We start from the raw sequence: 15,421 nt of genomic DNA on the forward strand, positions 1-15,421 counted from the left end.
GAAGAGAAACAGAAACCATCAGCAGCTCAGGATGAAGGTCTGTCTCACTTTGATCTGCCTCTTCTTCCTCAGTGAGTACATTTACATTTATTTCTATCATCTTCTCTGCTCTCAGTCCTTCATCCTTTCAGTTCCTCAGTTTATCAGGGATAATTTCAACTTTGTTAAAAGATTTTAAGYCGTGTGTTTCACTAGTTTCATCTGTTTCATTCTGTTGGTTCTGTAGTAAAACATGTTGATGGTCCGTTTTAAATACAAAAAGCTTCATTGTGAGGCCAACTAAATTATGCAAAGCTTGTCAAATCACTTTTTTTTGCTAATTGCACTAATTAAGGTCTTTTCTGTATTGATGATCAGATAATTTCAGCACAAAACCAGAAAACTAACTATCAGAAAATTGTTGAAATGCTAAAAATTAGTTTTAAATAAATGTACAGTTTTATAAACTTCAGAGTTTGTTGATTTGGAGAACTTGAAACAAAAACAGCAAAAAAATAAATAAATCAATCAATGATGTTAATGTTTTAGCTTTTAAACGATCTCTGACTTGCTTCTCAGTTAGTGATTTAAGTACATGGTGGAACAAAGAAACCAGGTTCTTGAGAAAAATAAAGAGTTTGTTGATGTTAATTTGTTCTGACATCTTCAGTTAAATTCATAAAATATATTTTCACTTTAAGCTGCTGAATATCACAGTAATTACTGATTGTTTCTCTTCTTAGCAGCTCTGAAGGACGGAGACGCTGTGAGAACCGGTAAATTAATAGGAGAAAACATCAGAGTTGGATGTAGAGTTTCGTCTACAGAGAGAATGAGGCTCTTTTGTAGGGAAAACTGTGACGAAGAAAAAAATATTTTGGTTAAAACATCAAAAGACAGAGCTGAGAGTGGAAGATACACCATTGAGTATGAAAGCTTTGCTAATGGTACTTCCATCCTGCACATGAGCATCAGAGATCTGAAACGGTCAGACACAGGACGGTACCAATGTGGTTTGTACAATCCTAGTTCAGGACGGCTAAAGTATGCTGATTTTGACCTGATTGTGAATGGAGGTGAGTTTCTCTCCTGAAAATGTTCCTTCATGTCTCTGAACGTAAACTCTACTCACTGACAGCTTCTTATGATCCAAATAACATCAAACTGGGTTTAAATCAGAGTTCAGATGTTTTTAACTGATTAAATCATCCAACATGTTCAAACTGAGACTCACACAGACAAACATGTGCATTGGTATCATGAATGTTTAATTTCTCACAGCTACAAACACTTCAGCCCCAAACTCAACTCTGAAAACTTTTACATTAGCATTTATGTCGTCAACGTCTGAACCAACAACAGCAGCGACTCCAAAACAAAGGTTGAGTTCCTTCATACCTAAAACCATCCAACAGAACAAAGCAGTCAAACCCGAAGGTAAAGTATTTGCTCATGTTTTCATGATGTTGGTTTGTTATAGTGTGTTTATGGTTTTATTAAGTTGTTGTAAATCAATATTGTTGACAAAAGAGTTAGAGAGCCAATAAATTAACATTTTAAGGGAACAGAATAGTTGATATCAACTTATTACAATAATTCTGGAATAATCTAACTGGGTTTAATGTATGTGGTTCTGGGCCAAATATGTTAATTTGTATTAAAACAGGTGAACCAGATCCGCTGCTTTATGCGGGTGTGGCCGTTGTGATGATCTCGTTAGTGATCTTTCTGACGATTTACTGGTGGAAGAAACGCTCCCATTAACAGAACGGTGAGTTATAACACACACACTGCTGTTTTTTTTTTCTTATAGAAAATTAACTGTCAAACTCTGAAACCGAACCCAACTTTAAACAATCAAGTTCATTTACTGTCCTAAAATGTGATTTATTTTTTCGCAGATAATTTATTAAATTCAATCAATCATTCAGTTCACTTTATTTTGGTAAATTGTCTACATTATATTTATTGCCTATATTTAATTGTCTACATTAAATATAGGAAACAAAAAAATTATGAAAAAATAACAATAAACAAACATAATTTACAAAAAAAAGGAACAACGCTTATTTACCAGCAGACTTTAACTACACCTCCACTTCTGGTGATTTTACTGGAGTTCCTTCATCTTTTACATGTTCACAGATTATAAAATCTACATGAAGTCAATAAATATAAACAGTGGGTTTGAGAATATCTGCTTTGTTGTAAGGTGTTANAGTTTCTCTCCTTCTCCATCTGAAACCATCAAACCCTCTGAAAATAAAGCTGCAGCTTCAGGTTCATCATCTGTTCATGTTTATTAGATGTTGAGATGATTTGGCTCTGTCGGAGTCCAAATTTATCAGTGAATCTCAAAGAGGCTAGAGAAACTATTAAAAATAAAATCCTTAACATTCAACATTCAATGAACAAACAAAATCACAGAAACTAATGTAATTAAAACTATTTCTGATTCTTGTGGGGGATATCAACTTCTTCTTCTCCCTGAACTACTATTGTTAGCTAAAGTAATGCACTGTTTTGACCAAAAACAAGCAATCAGAACCAGGAGGATGGTCTTAGTGTTGTTAATTAACTTCATTCACTCACTGCTAAATGTGCTAATGGCGGAGAAACAACTTATCATTACAGAAAAACTGTTTATCTGCAGTCACTGGTAGCTATGCTAACTAAACTGAGCATTCACAGTTTGAATCTGCACAGCTCTGTGCTATGCTAGCTGCAGCACAGGACCAATCGAGGGGGAGGAAGGATGAGCAGCACCACATGAGATTGTGATTGACAGCGCTAAAACCTGCCACATCTGATTGGTTGTTTCTAGATAGCACTGGGAGAAGGCAGAGGAAATTATTTTTTCACAAATGATCTCTCATGCCATACTGTCCCAACACAATGACAGTTCTAACAAATATGTAAAAAATATATTTTTTATAAAGTTACATACTGCAGCTTTAATTTCACATAGGAGAGGACAGGTCAGGAGGGACGTGGCAGCATCTGTAATTTGAATGCAAGCCAAGGTAAAACTGTGTGGACTGGCTGAAGTCCAGACAGGAGGCTGTTTTTTTTATTATTATTTTATAAAGATTGTTTAAATTTCTGTCAGCAACAAATGTTTCTGTTGTGTAATTGTAAAAAGAGCAAAGACACAGAGAAATCCTTATAGATTCCCTGGAATGATGCTAACTAGTTTGTCATTGGATACAGTGTTGCTCACCTTTTGCACTGGGACAGGGGTTAAAGGTTATGCTGGCATCGGGGTTAGAGCTGCTGCTGACTGACTCACCTGTTGTTAAGTGAGATAAGAGGTACAGGGACAAGTTAACTATATGAATATGCTGGTATTTCTTTTCCTTAATTCATTAAATGCTATGGAGGCAAACAGTAGTCTGTAGCTAAGCTAACTATGCTGAATGGTTGATAATGTCACACAGTCTATGCTCACCTCTCTTGGTAAAAAACTGTGTTACAGATTCACACTCTTGTCTTTTTCTCTCTTATCTCTATTTTTTTGAAAACTTGACTTCATAATTTTTCTAGGCAGCATAGTAACTGCCACAGTCGTTCTTGTCTTCTACTGACTGCAGCTGAAAACGTCACCGTCAAGCAGGAACAAACCATTTAACGCAGATACGGGGGGAATTCAGTGTAAATATAGATGTGTGATTTTTGGTCTGGGAGGGGTAACATTTAATTTTTACTGCTAAAAACTATTTTAAAAAACACAATAACTGTAATTGACAGGGCCCCGATTTTCTTAACATTTCTGTTAAAAATATATATGCTTTTTTGTGGAGGGCCCCCTGTCGGTCCAGGGCCCTTAGAAGTGTCATAACTTTTCCCCTCTATTTTTGCGCCCCTGAGTACAGTTTAGACAGCATGAATGAACATTTATCTTCTCTCATCTCAGATAAATGCCGACATCTAAAGGTTTTGTTTGCAAACAGCAACAAAGATGAAGATCATCAGCTGTTGGATCAGAAGAGACACATTTCCCACTGTATCCTGATCAAACTGAGCTGTTATCTCTTTAACTCCCCTGCAGGTCTGCAGCTTTATGTGATTCTGTCTCTGGTCATCAAGATCATCTTGTTCTCAACACCTTTGGTGATTTTCTGCTTGAATAGGAGAGCCATGAGAAACGCAGGTGAGAAAACACAGAATGAGTTGTGTCTGTGGATCAGACGTTTCATCTCTCTGATCTGAATGTTTTTCAGATTCTGCTGTGGAAACTGAGAACGCTGATGAAATATTTACAGTTTATTCCTGAACTAAACTCCCTGAAACAGTCAGACCTCAAAGTACAGATGAAGAGCATTTAGTCTCATGTTTTCACAGTAAAATAATCAAAAATCAAGCACGTTGCACAGTTTCGTACAGGACCTAAATGGTGAAATAAGTTCTGCTACTTGGCTAAAAAATTGTCCTCTGTTCAGTTTTACATAAGTTGTTTTAAAGATGATCTAATCGCTGTGTTGTAACCATTTTAATGTTTATTTTCAACATGTTTTAAGTATGCGAATGTGTTCATGTTCTTCGTTTGTATTTTTGCCTCTGTTGTTTGATTTATTGGTTCTTTATGATAAAATTTCGCAGCTTTTTCTTTTTCTCTGTTTTGAAGATGTTTTTCAAGTTTTGCAATAAAGCAAATAAATATTTTTGTTATTTTTCCGACTGTGGTCAAAGAAGTTGTCGTGTATTTAAAGTGTTTACATCAATTTACTTTTGCGAGGTAGTCTTAAATGTATAACTTATATACTGCTCTTTTTGAGAAAGTTTTTTTTTAACATTTCCTATTTAATAAAATATGTTTTCATTCTTACTCCCAGTGTTACTTGACTATATTTGGAAATCTTTATCTTTTATCTCTATATTACATAATAAAACTGTTTATTTGCCCTTTTATTTCAGCACGACTTCACATGTTGGAATTAGACTTTGACAGATTTTAGGGGCATATTGCACTTTAAATCAGACAAAATAATATAGCCCAAATGGAATCATTTAGATTTTTGTGAAATAATAATGAAACCTGCAAAAATAAAAATTATGTGTATTACTTGTAAAAGAAATATACATTGTGCATTTCTAAAATCTTTACCTAAATATTGCAAACAACCATTTTATAAAACCTTCATTTATAGTGATAACATGATAAATAAAGTCGTCTGTTTCCATTTTGAACCATCAGTTTGGATATTTAGAGGCTCAGGTAACTAATTAATGTAATAATGTTCTAAAATATTAAAATTTTAGCCTAATCTAATGTTGCTTGAATATCGAACTATTTAATTTAATTAAATCAGTTAGTGTAGTCCTACATGAAAAGCAAACTGTTTCATCTTATCAGCAATAATCTTCAGAAACTTTAACTTTGTGGTAAAAGTTGGATGATTCTGCCCTCTGGTGTCCAGAAGAGGAACTGCATCCTGCGGAGACGTTCCTGGTTTATCAGTGAAGCAGGAAGAGAAGCAGAGTTAGAAACCATCAGCAGCTCAGGATGAAGGTCTGTCTCTCTCTGATCTGCCTCCTCTTCCTCAGTGAGTACATTATTTCATTTATATCAGTTCCTCTGCTCTCAGTCTTTCATCCTTTCAGTTCCTCACAAGAACTGAAAGTTTTTCTACATTGTTGAAAGGTTTAAAGTCGATTCAGTTTCTCTGTAGGTTTTCTTTGTTGGTTTCTGTTTTAAAACATGTCGGTCAGTTTAAATACAAATGTCTTTATTTTAGAGTTCATTTAATTATTTTAACTTTGTCAAATCACTAATTTATTTGCAAATTGACCTTTATTTTTGATGGAGGAATGTATCAAAGATAAAGGAAACCCAAAGACCGATTATTTTGGCACAGAAGCAGAAAACTAACCATCTAGAACTTGTTTTAATGCAAATAACCAAAATGTAAAGTTTTATCTTGAGCTCACAATCTGTTGCTTTGGAGATCTTACAGTTTTCTACAAAACCTAGAGTAAAAAAAAGACTCTTTCTATGTTGTTTCATAGATCATTGAAGGAAACTGAAAACGAAGATCAGCAGAAACCACAAAGTCCAGCAACGTTAAAACCTTTTCACAGACACAGTGACACAATCTGCAGGACAGAGCTGTTTTAAAAATGTGATTAAAACTATAAATCATGTTAACTTTTCAGTGTGGAGATACATAAATATTTAGAAAATTCACCAGAATGTCAGAATCAATGTTAACCTATTCTCACATGTTTAGTTAAATTTATGTACAAAAAAAATCTTCAGGATACTGAGTTTTATATTCATGATGTCTTCTTAATGTCTCTGCAGAATTTTTTTTGAGTTTTTCTCCAGTTTTATCTTTTACTTTCTGTTCATTTTGTGGTCAGGCTCAAAACTCTGATTATTTTCACACAAAAACCGAATAAAATGCCAAAAGAAAGTTGCTCAGATTTATAATTAGATAAGCAAAACTTACTTCCCATGGAGTTCACACTCTGTTAGTTTGGAGACGTGTTGGTTTTCTACAACTCATCTAGTCAAAGAACTACAGGAAGCAGCTGCTTGTTTCATAATTTTTAAAACACCTGAAGAGGAAGATCAGAGCAGAAGTAACTCAGCGGGTGCAGCAAACCTTCAAACCCTCCTTAAAGGCATAAAATAGAGAAAAATGTTTCAGTTTTGATCCAAAGCTTTGCTGTCTGGAGATTTTTTCAGCTGTTATAAAGAAACCAGAAAATATTTAGAGAATTCATGTGAAATTAACGTTTATTCTGTATCATATTCTACAATGACAGTATCTATTGACTGTTTTTCTCCTCAGCAGCTCTGCAGGATGGAGAAACTGTGCGAATCTACAGAGGAAAGGAAGGAGGAAGCATCACAGTTACATGTGAATTTGGTTACTATGGAGAGAAAAGGTTTGTCTGTAAGGAAACCTGTGAAGGAGAAAACATTCTTATTGACACAACTGAAGACAGAGATGAGAACGGCAGATTCAGCATCAAATATGAAAGAAGAAATATTTTTTCATCTGATTTTCTGCATGTGAGCATCACAGATCTGAAACCGTCAGACTCAGGACGGTACCGGTGCCGCTCAGATGGAACCTTGCATGGAATTTTATACGATCATTTTAATCTTATTGTGATTGAAGGTGAGTTTTTTATTATTATTATTATTATTATTATTATTATTATTATTATTATTATTATTATTATTATTATTATTATTATTATTATAAAAACTTTAGTCCAAGCTTTCAGCAGACCAACTTTAAAAGACCAACATGTTCAAACTGGGACTCATGAAAACACAAATTGATCATAAAAATGAGAAAACTGTCAATTTAACCTCCGTTTTTGTGGTTTTGTTTCATTCTTACATCTTCAGATTCTTCAAAGCCAAAATGGACTACAAGACCTTTTGTAAGGTCAACGTTTCTCCCAGCAGACTCCACAACAACAAAAGCAACAACAACAAGAACAACAACAACAACAACAAAAGCAACAACAATGGGAACAACAACAGCATCACAGAGTCAGAGTTTCTCTCTTTCTCCATCTGAAACCATCAAACTCTCTGATAAACCAGCTGCAGCTTCAGGTTCATCAACTGTTCATGTTTATTAGACGTTGATGAGATTATTTGGGTTTGTTGAAGTTTATCTTCGTCTATCAATTAAAGGCTAAATTTCCCAGTGTTCAAAATTCAGCATGATTATAATTTTGAACATAATTGAACTGCTAAAGCGTTTATGTTGGAGGATCTTTGACTCAGAATAATCTGAGATTAACTCTAATCATTCCTGCAGATCCGCTGCTTTATGTGGGTCTGGTTCTGGTTCTGGTCGTCCTGATCGTCTTCTTAGCAGCAGCTCTGCTAATTTTCTGCAAGAGGAAAAACTTCAGTCAACAAAAAGGTAAAATATTACAGACAACTAACCTATATATAATTAGTGACACAAGTTTAGATTTAAAGTTCATTACTCATCAGCCAAATAAATTAACAACAATACATTGGTGGTATTGTTATCAAAACAGCCAAATATCATTGTTTTTATTTAAGTTTTAACATAAAAATGGACATCTTAATATTATTTTTGCATCCACATCTTTGCTGATATTACAACAGTCAATTATTTCTTATAATTTCTCAACAACTATTTCAAGCTTCCACTGATATTTCAGCATTTTTTTTCTTTGGTGGTGGTGTTCCAGTCTTGGAGGATGGAATGCCTCCTTTCCATCACCCTAATCTTTAGCTTCCTTCAGATTCTTCCAAAATGTAAATATTACAGTTTGTAGAAACATGTTGGTCAAATTTAAACATGACTTTAAATCTAAATCTGCCAGGGGTATGAATAATTCTGGGCTCTACTGGTTATAAACTATAAATATCTAGAGTAAATCTTATAAAAACTTTAATTAATCACAGAATAATATCAAAAAATATAATAAATGATTATAACACATTTGTTAATGTTCACGGTGAAAAAGAAAATTTTTATCTGAAGCTTTATTTTTTAAGAACAATTCAAGAAGACGCTGTAACTGATTATCCAACCCTGGAAAATTTTCTTTATTTCCTTATTTCAGCAGTTCACATATTTTATAATCTGAATGTGATGATCAGCATAAGCACAGGGTGTCTATAATCCTGTGTAAATGTCACATACTAAATAAACTCAATGCTTCCCTTTCAACACTGAAAGTTGCTGCATCATTTCTGACCCTAATGCAAACAGAGTGAGTGAGGAAACATCAGTCTGTTAAAGGTTCAGACAACAACGTTTCACAACGGGTCGTTCAGCTCCAGCTCTATTCTTATTGTGAAATATAAAATGTTCTGGAGGAGCAAAGCTCAGTTTGGCTAATCGGGAAAACGGGGACGATACCAGGTGGGCTGGTCTGAAGTTTGGGTCGATTTTATCTCTACATGTTTGGTTTTTTTTGTTTTTTGGGAGGTATTTACTTTTTTTTGCATTTATTATCAAAGAATAACTTGAACAAACAAGCTACTAATTCAATTAATTTGTAACATAGTAACTACAATGTTACAAACTAATAAAGTAACTAAATCCATTTTCTACTGTGTCATAATAGGTTAAATGATGCTAAAATGTTTTAGATTAGAAAATCTATTCTCATATTTACTAAACTGCATGTTTTCCAGGTTCTTCTGAAGAAACAGAAAACAGCAAAAACTCCAAGGTAACTAAGGAAAGTATAAAGGAAGGAAGAAAAGAGGAAATATTTTAATGGCCTAGCAGGAAACTATTGCATGAAATTTTAGTAAAATTTGAGAAAATCAACTTGTAAAAACAAAAGAATATTACGGTGTCACAAAATAAGTATTTCAAGGCCACTCTGTCTCCATAACCATAAGGTAGTAAGTTAACATCTAAACTTGACGCATGCTAATTTAAATTAATAACAGATTTTGTGTTCCTAATGGTTTGTTTGAATAAAATATTATTTTCTGCATGAAGGGAAAGGATTAAACATGAAGTTGCAAACTGAAATGTTTCTCCTTAATTCCAGGCTAAAGATGACGCAGTAGAGTACTCTGAGGTTCATTTCCTGAATCATACTACCACTTCAGCCAACAGCGCCCCCTGTGGTCATGCAGAAAACGTCACCTACTCGGAGATTCAGATGAACTCTGCAAACCGCAGCGATGATTCTGCTCTTTACTCCAACATTAGTTTACGGCAGTAGCTCCGTTACTGTTTTTATTCTCTCTCTAAAATCATCATACTGATCTATAAATGAGTCACATAATTACAGAAATAGTTCAGAAACTGAAATTTGCTTCCAGTTATTTTCTGCTTTGAGAACATAAATCTATAAAAGTCACAAAGAGATGGAAATTAAATAAATGTCTTTGTTTTACTATTATTTAATATCAAAGTAGAAAATATATGGTGTGGTACATTATATTAATGAAAGGAAAATAAAATTGTGGAACTAACAAATAAAGGAAAACGGAGGGTATTGTGTTGCAATGAATGAATATTATTAAATAAAGACTTTTCTCTTTTTGTTTTTATTCTTTCTCATTATTTCTGGTTATATTTAATAATTTAAATTCTACTTGTATTTGTGCAGACTTTACTTTTTGTTATTCCAGATGAATTAAATGTTTCAATGTTCATGTTGTTGATTAGTAAATTTAAATGTGAACAAACTGATGTGAATTGTTTTACTTCAACTTTCTTGTAAATCTATTTTTGATATAAACTGAAAAGTCAGACATATTTGTGTAAAATGTATGAGAAAATTATTTTTATGCACTAAATCTTTACGTTTTTGAAGTCTCAGATTTTATTAAATATTTTGATAAGTAATCACAGCTCCATTTTTCTAGTTTAGGTAAATATATTTCTTAAGAAAAGTATTTGCTGAGATAACAAGAAACAAAAGAGCAGTTAGCCCATCTCTTTATAGGTATATATGTAAAATAATAGCCATAAAGACTCAGTAAATTCATAATGTGAAAGAAAAATAATTCAATATTTAGGTTTTCTTACAGTAAATGTTCTCCACATTACAGGATACAGAATATCCTATTATTATGCTGATAAACTAAACTTTCCTGCAGAGTAATTAGTTGAAGAAAACTCATCAACGTTCATAATAAAACAAGCTGAACTCTTTGGTTTAAATTGTGCATCATGATTTCTGATTAGTGCTAAACTGAAACTTGCGGCTAAAACATAAACTAGATGTGCTTCCTCATCTGTAATCAGTGCGGTGATGTTTCCATGGTTAACCAGTTATGAATGTTTATTTGAAGTTGTTTGTTTGAAGCTCAGTTTGATGTTTTCTGTGTTGAAGCTGCAGCTTTTTTACTTCTCAGCTTTCAATTTCAGTTTCTATTTAAAGGACAATTCTGGGCTGCAGAATTTGTGAAATTAAACGTTTTGAGTTTTAAGAAGTCCAGAGGATTCTTTGATCTGATGAGGAATAATCTACAGAAACTTTAACTGTGCAGTAAAAGTAGTAGCGTCCTCTGGTGTTCAGATGAGGAACTGCTTCCTGAGGAGAAATTCCTGGTTTATTAGTGAAGCAGGAAGAGAAGCAGAGTTAGAAACCATCAGCAGCTCAGGATGAAGGTCTGTCTCTCTCTGATCTGTCTCTTCTTCCTCAGTGAGTACATTATTTCATTTCTATCAGTTCCTCTGCTCTCAGTCCTTCATCCTTTCAGTTCCTCACAGTTTATCAGACAGAATCTTAACTTCATCTGCTTCTCTGTCGTTTTCTCAGCTGAATCCTGTTGGTTTCTGTGCTAAAAGATGTTGATCTGTTTATGTATAAATGGCTTGATTCCAAAGTTCATTGAGTTATTATAAGCTTTTCAAATCACTGATATATTTGTAAAATAGCAATTATCTCTATGAACGCACAGTTTCCTTTCTGGATGCGAAATCAAAATATTTCAGCACAAAATCAGAAAACTAACCATCAAGAAGTTCCTAAATGCAGATTTAAATGGACAAAATGTTCAGGTTTGTCTTGTAGAGCTCAGGGTTTGTTGCTTTAGAGAACTAGAAACATTTGTTTGTCATAGATTTAAAGAAGTTGAAAAGGAAACGACAAAGTGATGCAATAATGAAACTTCATCACAGACACCACAGGAATAAAATCTACAGGAAAGAGCTGTGTTCCAAAAATATAAAAACAGAAATAAAAACTAAATGATGTTAACTTTTTGAAACAAGCATTGAGTTGTTTCTCCGTTGAAGATTTAACCATGTGGAGCAAAGAAACCAGAAGGTTGATGTGCAACATAAATGTTTGGGGAATTTATTAGAATTAGTTTAAAATGTTGGAGTCAATGTTAATTTATTCTCACATCTTCAGTTAAATTTATAAAACATATTTTCTCTTCTGTCTGCTGAATCTCACAGTAATTACTGTTTATCTTCTCAGCAGCTCTGCAGGATGGAGAYGCTGCAGAAACTCATACAAGAATGGAAGGAGAAAACATCACAGTTGAATGTAGATTTAAGGAACCTGGATACATGATAATCTTCTGTAGGGAAAACTGTGAAGGAGAAAATATTCTGATTAACACAACAGAAGAAAGAGCTCATAAAGGCAGATACAAGACTTTCTATGACTCAGATGGTGCTTCATATGCTGCTCTGCATGTGAGCATCTCAGACCTGAATCGATCTGATTCAGGACGGTACCGATGTGGTTTGGGTAAAAACCAATCTAAATATCATGAATTTCATCTGGAAGTGACTGGAGGTGAGTTTCTCTCCTGAAAATGTTCCTTCATGTTTCTGACAGTAAACTCTGCTCACTGGCAGCTTCTTCTGCTCCAAATAACATCAAACTGGGTTTAAATCTGAGTTCAGATGTTTTCAACTGATTAAATCATCCAACATGTTCAAACTGAGACTCAGACAAACATCTTCATTGGTATCATGAATGTTTTAATTTCTCACAGTTACAACTTCATTTTCTTCTTACTCCTCATCTTCAACCATCCAACAACCCACAACATCATCTGAACCCAAAGGTAAAATATCTCCTGATGTTTTTATGATGTTAGTTATTGACAGTTGATGTTTTATGATTTTCTTACATTGATGTAAATCAACAATATTGACAAAACATTTAGAGGGTTAAAACATTAAAATTTTAATGTAACAGAATTTCAGACGTCAACATGAAACTGCGATGGTTCTGGATTACTCTAAGTGGGTTTAATTTGTGTGGCTCAGAAACAGAACAAAGAGAATCAAAAATATTAATTTGTATTAAAACAGGTCAAACTGATCTGCTTTATGTGGGTCTGAGTCTACCCATCCTGATCATCTTGTTAGCGACGGCTCTGCTGATTTACTGCTGGAGGAAACGCTTCCATCAACAGAAGGGTGAGTTATAACAAACACTGCTGTTTCCATCTGACACTGTCACTTCCTGAAACTAAACTCACAACCTGGTTCATTTATTTCCCCAAAATGTAATTTACCAACAGAATGTAACTATGGTGATTTTACAAAAGTTCCTTTGTCTTTTACATCTTCATAGATTATAAAATCTACATGAAGTCAATAAGCATAGAAAGTGATCTTGAGAATATTTGCTTTGTTGTACAGTCTTACATGAAGGAAGAACTTTTTATGCATAGCTGTGTTGACACAAAACTTCAGGGGTAAAAAAAGGGAAATTGCACAAACTTGAAGCAGACCGAAGTTACACATATCTGTAACTTCATCATTTTGACTCTGCGGTGTGAAAACATTTGTCTGCAGGCCTCTGCAGAACTTGTTGACATGCTAAGGAGGTAATTCAGCCTCTTTGAATGTGTTGGAGCAGAGATGCATCCAAAAATTGCAGGAAGTCGCAGACGTTAGCTCAAAGAAATATTCTTGTGTTAGAATTGCCCAGTCAAAGTTCAGATCGAAATCAAAAAGGGAATCTCTACTAACTCTAACAGTTTTGTAATATTGTTTTAAATCAGATAATTCCTCGGTTTTTTTTTTTCAGGTCATCCAGTAGAAACAAATCCTCCTGACTTAACGGTAAATCAGAGTAAAAACATCTGCAGCGTCTTTCTAATCCTGCAGCAGTCAGTTTGTAAAACCTGCTGCTTGATCCAATTTAAACTCTTGGTTCTGCAGATCAACACCGTTTATGAGGAGATCAGAGACGAGGACAGAGAGRACAAACCTCCTGCTGGGGAAATATCTTCAGTTTACGTTTCTGTCCAACCCAACAAACCAAACGCAGCTSARARCAACGRAATATACAGCCTGGCCAGCGAACCACATGGGCAAGTAAGTGGAAGGACAGTAATAATATTGTTTCCTTAATTTTTGTCATTCAGTTTGAGCTAAAACTACAAAGTATAGTTTCACTGTCACAGAGCGGGGGACGTCTGATCTCTGAGTGTTGTGTTTGTTGTTTCATGGTAAAACATTTAATATTTATGCTCAANGTCTGTAAGATATATTTATTCTCAGTACTAGATGTGATCTCAACAAACCCATGACACTTCAACAATAAAATAATATTGTTGACACTTCAACAATATTATTTTATTGTTGAAGTGACAGACACTATTTCCACTATGTGGAAATAGTGTCTGTTTATTCTTGCCATACAGTCCTTTGTATTAATTATTGCTCAAAAGGTCTTGCCATACCAGTTTTCCTCTGTATTTACTTTAGTTTATTCTTGCATTTTGTTCTTCATTCATTTCCATTTAGTTTCCTTTGATTAGTATTATTCTCTCTTGGTTTATTGCTATGTCCCACTTTAGTTTCTGTCCTGTTGCTACATTTATTTTATCGTTTATTGACACTCACCATCAGTAATCTTCACTCATCTCCTGCTGCGCCTCCTAATCATCATGTGTTTCACATCATGTGTTGATTTTTTTCACTGTTCAGTGTCAGATTCTCTGTTTTATGCCATAATTCACATCTAGTTCGTCGCTCCGTTTTATGTCCGGCTTCTCCTGTTTCAGAGTTTTGCGAAATGTGCGCATCTTTTTTATTTTTTTTTAGCCCCTCAGGTGCAGGGCGGTCGGGAAGCGTATCGATGGGGAAAAGGTAGACTGACATAAACCTTTTAAAACAACGGAAACAATTTCTGCATTCTGATTATTGAAATTTAAAAGTGGTGTGTTGTTCCATCACACCCGTTTCATACCGGACCACTTACAGCTCTGGTGTTAACGCTATAAAATGAACGATCTGCATCGTGGTATCACCCATGGAGGGATTCMTTTATTTCTTTATTTAAATGGGTTCATTTTTCAGAGGGATACACAGTGAGGGTATCGTGATTTTAGCTACCAGTAGCAGGAGAACGGAGCTTCGCCAAGAAGCTAACAGAAGCTAACAAACACTGAATAGAAGAAGAGCTGCCACCGATACAGTTGCAGCCAAACATGGTTTAATGTTACACAATACAGTTTTACCAAGTTGCTCAAAATCTAAACTGGCATTGTTGCAGATTTAAAGTTGAACATGAACATTTAATTTARTTTAATGTTTTAGCTGCAGCATTTCTGGAAAATGTTTCTGTTTGTTGTACCACAGCAAAGTCTACCCATCATGCTCCATAGCATCAATCAGCAGACTTGGTTCGGCTCAGACCATTTAGTTCTTAACATGCCCTCTTGGGCCGTGCAGCACGAAGAATTGATTTCTGAATTAACACGTATTTACACCTGGATCATTACTGCTTTATGGACATAAAAGTGGAGGGAAAGGTTTAAAAGGAAAGAAGGACAGAGACAAGTTTGCTTCTAGTTCTAGAAAGTCTCCTGATCTCTTTAAATCAGAAGTTTTATCTCTCTGATTTTAATGTTTTTCAGATTTTGCTGTGGAAACAGAATGATGACGTCTCGTAGGTGAGTCTGAATATTTATAAAACACCTGAATTTCATTAGAGTTTTCATAAAACTGTCTCATTGAAACTCCTCCTCTTCTTCTTTTTCTTCCTG

General features: G+C 34.4%; 1 protein-coding gene and 1 long non-coding RNA gene across 4 annotated transcripts in view; both read left to right on the forward strand.

The window, feature by feature from the left end:
• Positions 1–15,421, forward strand: part of LOC108166402 (uncharacterized) — a 33,097-nt gene that overhangs the window by 5,575 nt on the left and 12,101 nt on the right. Inside the window, exons 1-6 of one of the 3 annotated variants that reach the window (XM_017305555.1) lie at positions 11,043–11,100; positions 11,887–12,207; positions 12,410–12,481; positions 12,732–12,839; positions 13,456–13,490; positions 13,590–13,745. In XM_017305555.1, the coding sequence (XP_017161044.1) occupies positions 11,061–11,100; positions 11,887–12,207; positions 12,410–12,481; positions 12,732–12,839; positions 13,456–13,490; positions 13,590–13,745 (732 nt within the window). In that variant the 5' untranslated portion in view covers positions 11,043–11,060. Of the gene's footprint in view, positions 1–11,042; positions 11,101–11,883; positions 12,208–12,409; positions 12,482–12,731; positions 12,840–13,455; positions 13,491–13,589; positions 13,746–15,421 lie in introns of those variants that run through there. The other 2 variants (XM_017305554.1, XM_017305556.1) reach the window with 2 other exon arrangements.
• Positions 2,194–4,728, forward strand: LOC103467887 (uncharacterized). The gene is made up of 3 exons (XR_534135.1): positions 2,194–2,259; positions 4,028–4,129; positions 4,200–4,728. It is a non-coding gene; the product is annotated as an uncharacterized LOC103467887 (long non-coding RNA).

This window comes from Poecilia reticulata, linkage group LG7 (genome assembly GCF_000633615.1).
Source record: "Poecilia reticulata strain Guanapo linkage group LG7, Guppy_female_1.0+MT, whole genome shotgun sequence".
NCBI classification, from domain to species: domain Eukaryota; kingdom Metazoa; phylum Chordata; class Actinopteri; order Cyprinodontiformes; family Poeciliidae; genus Poecilia; species Poecilia reticulata.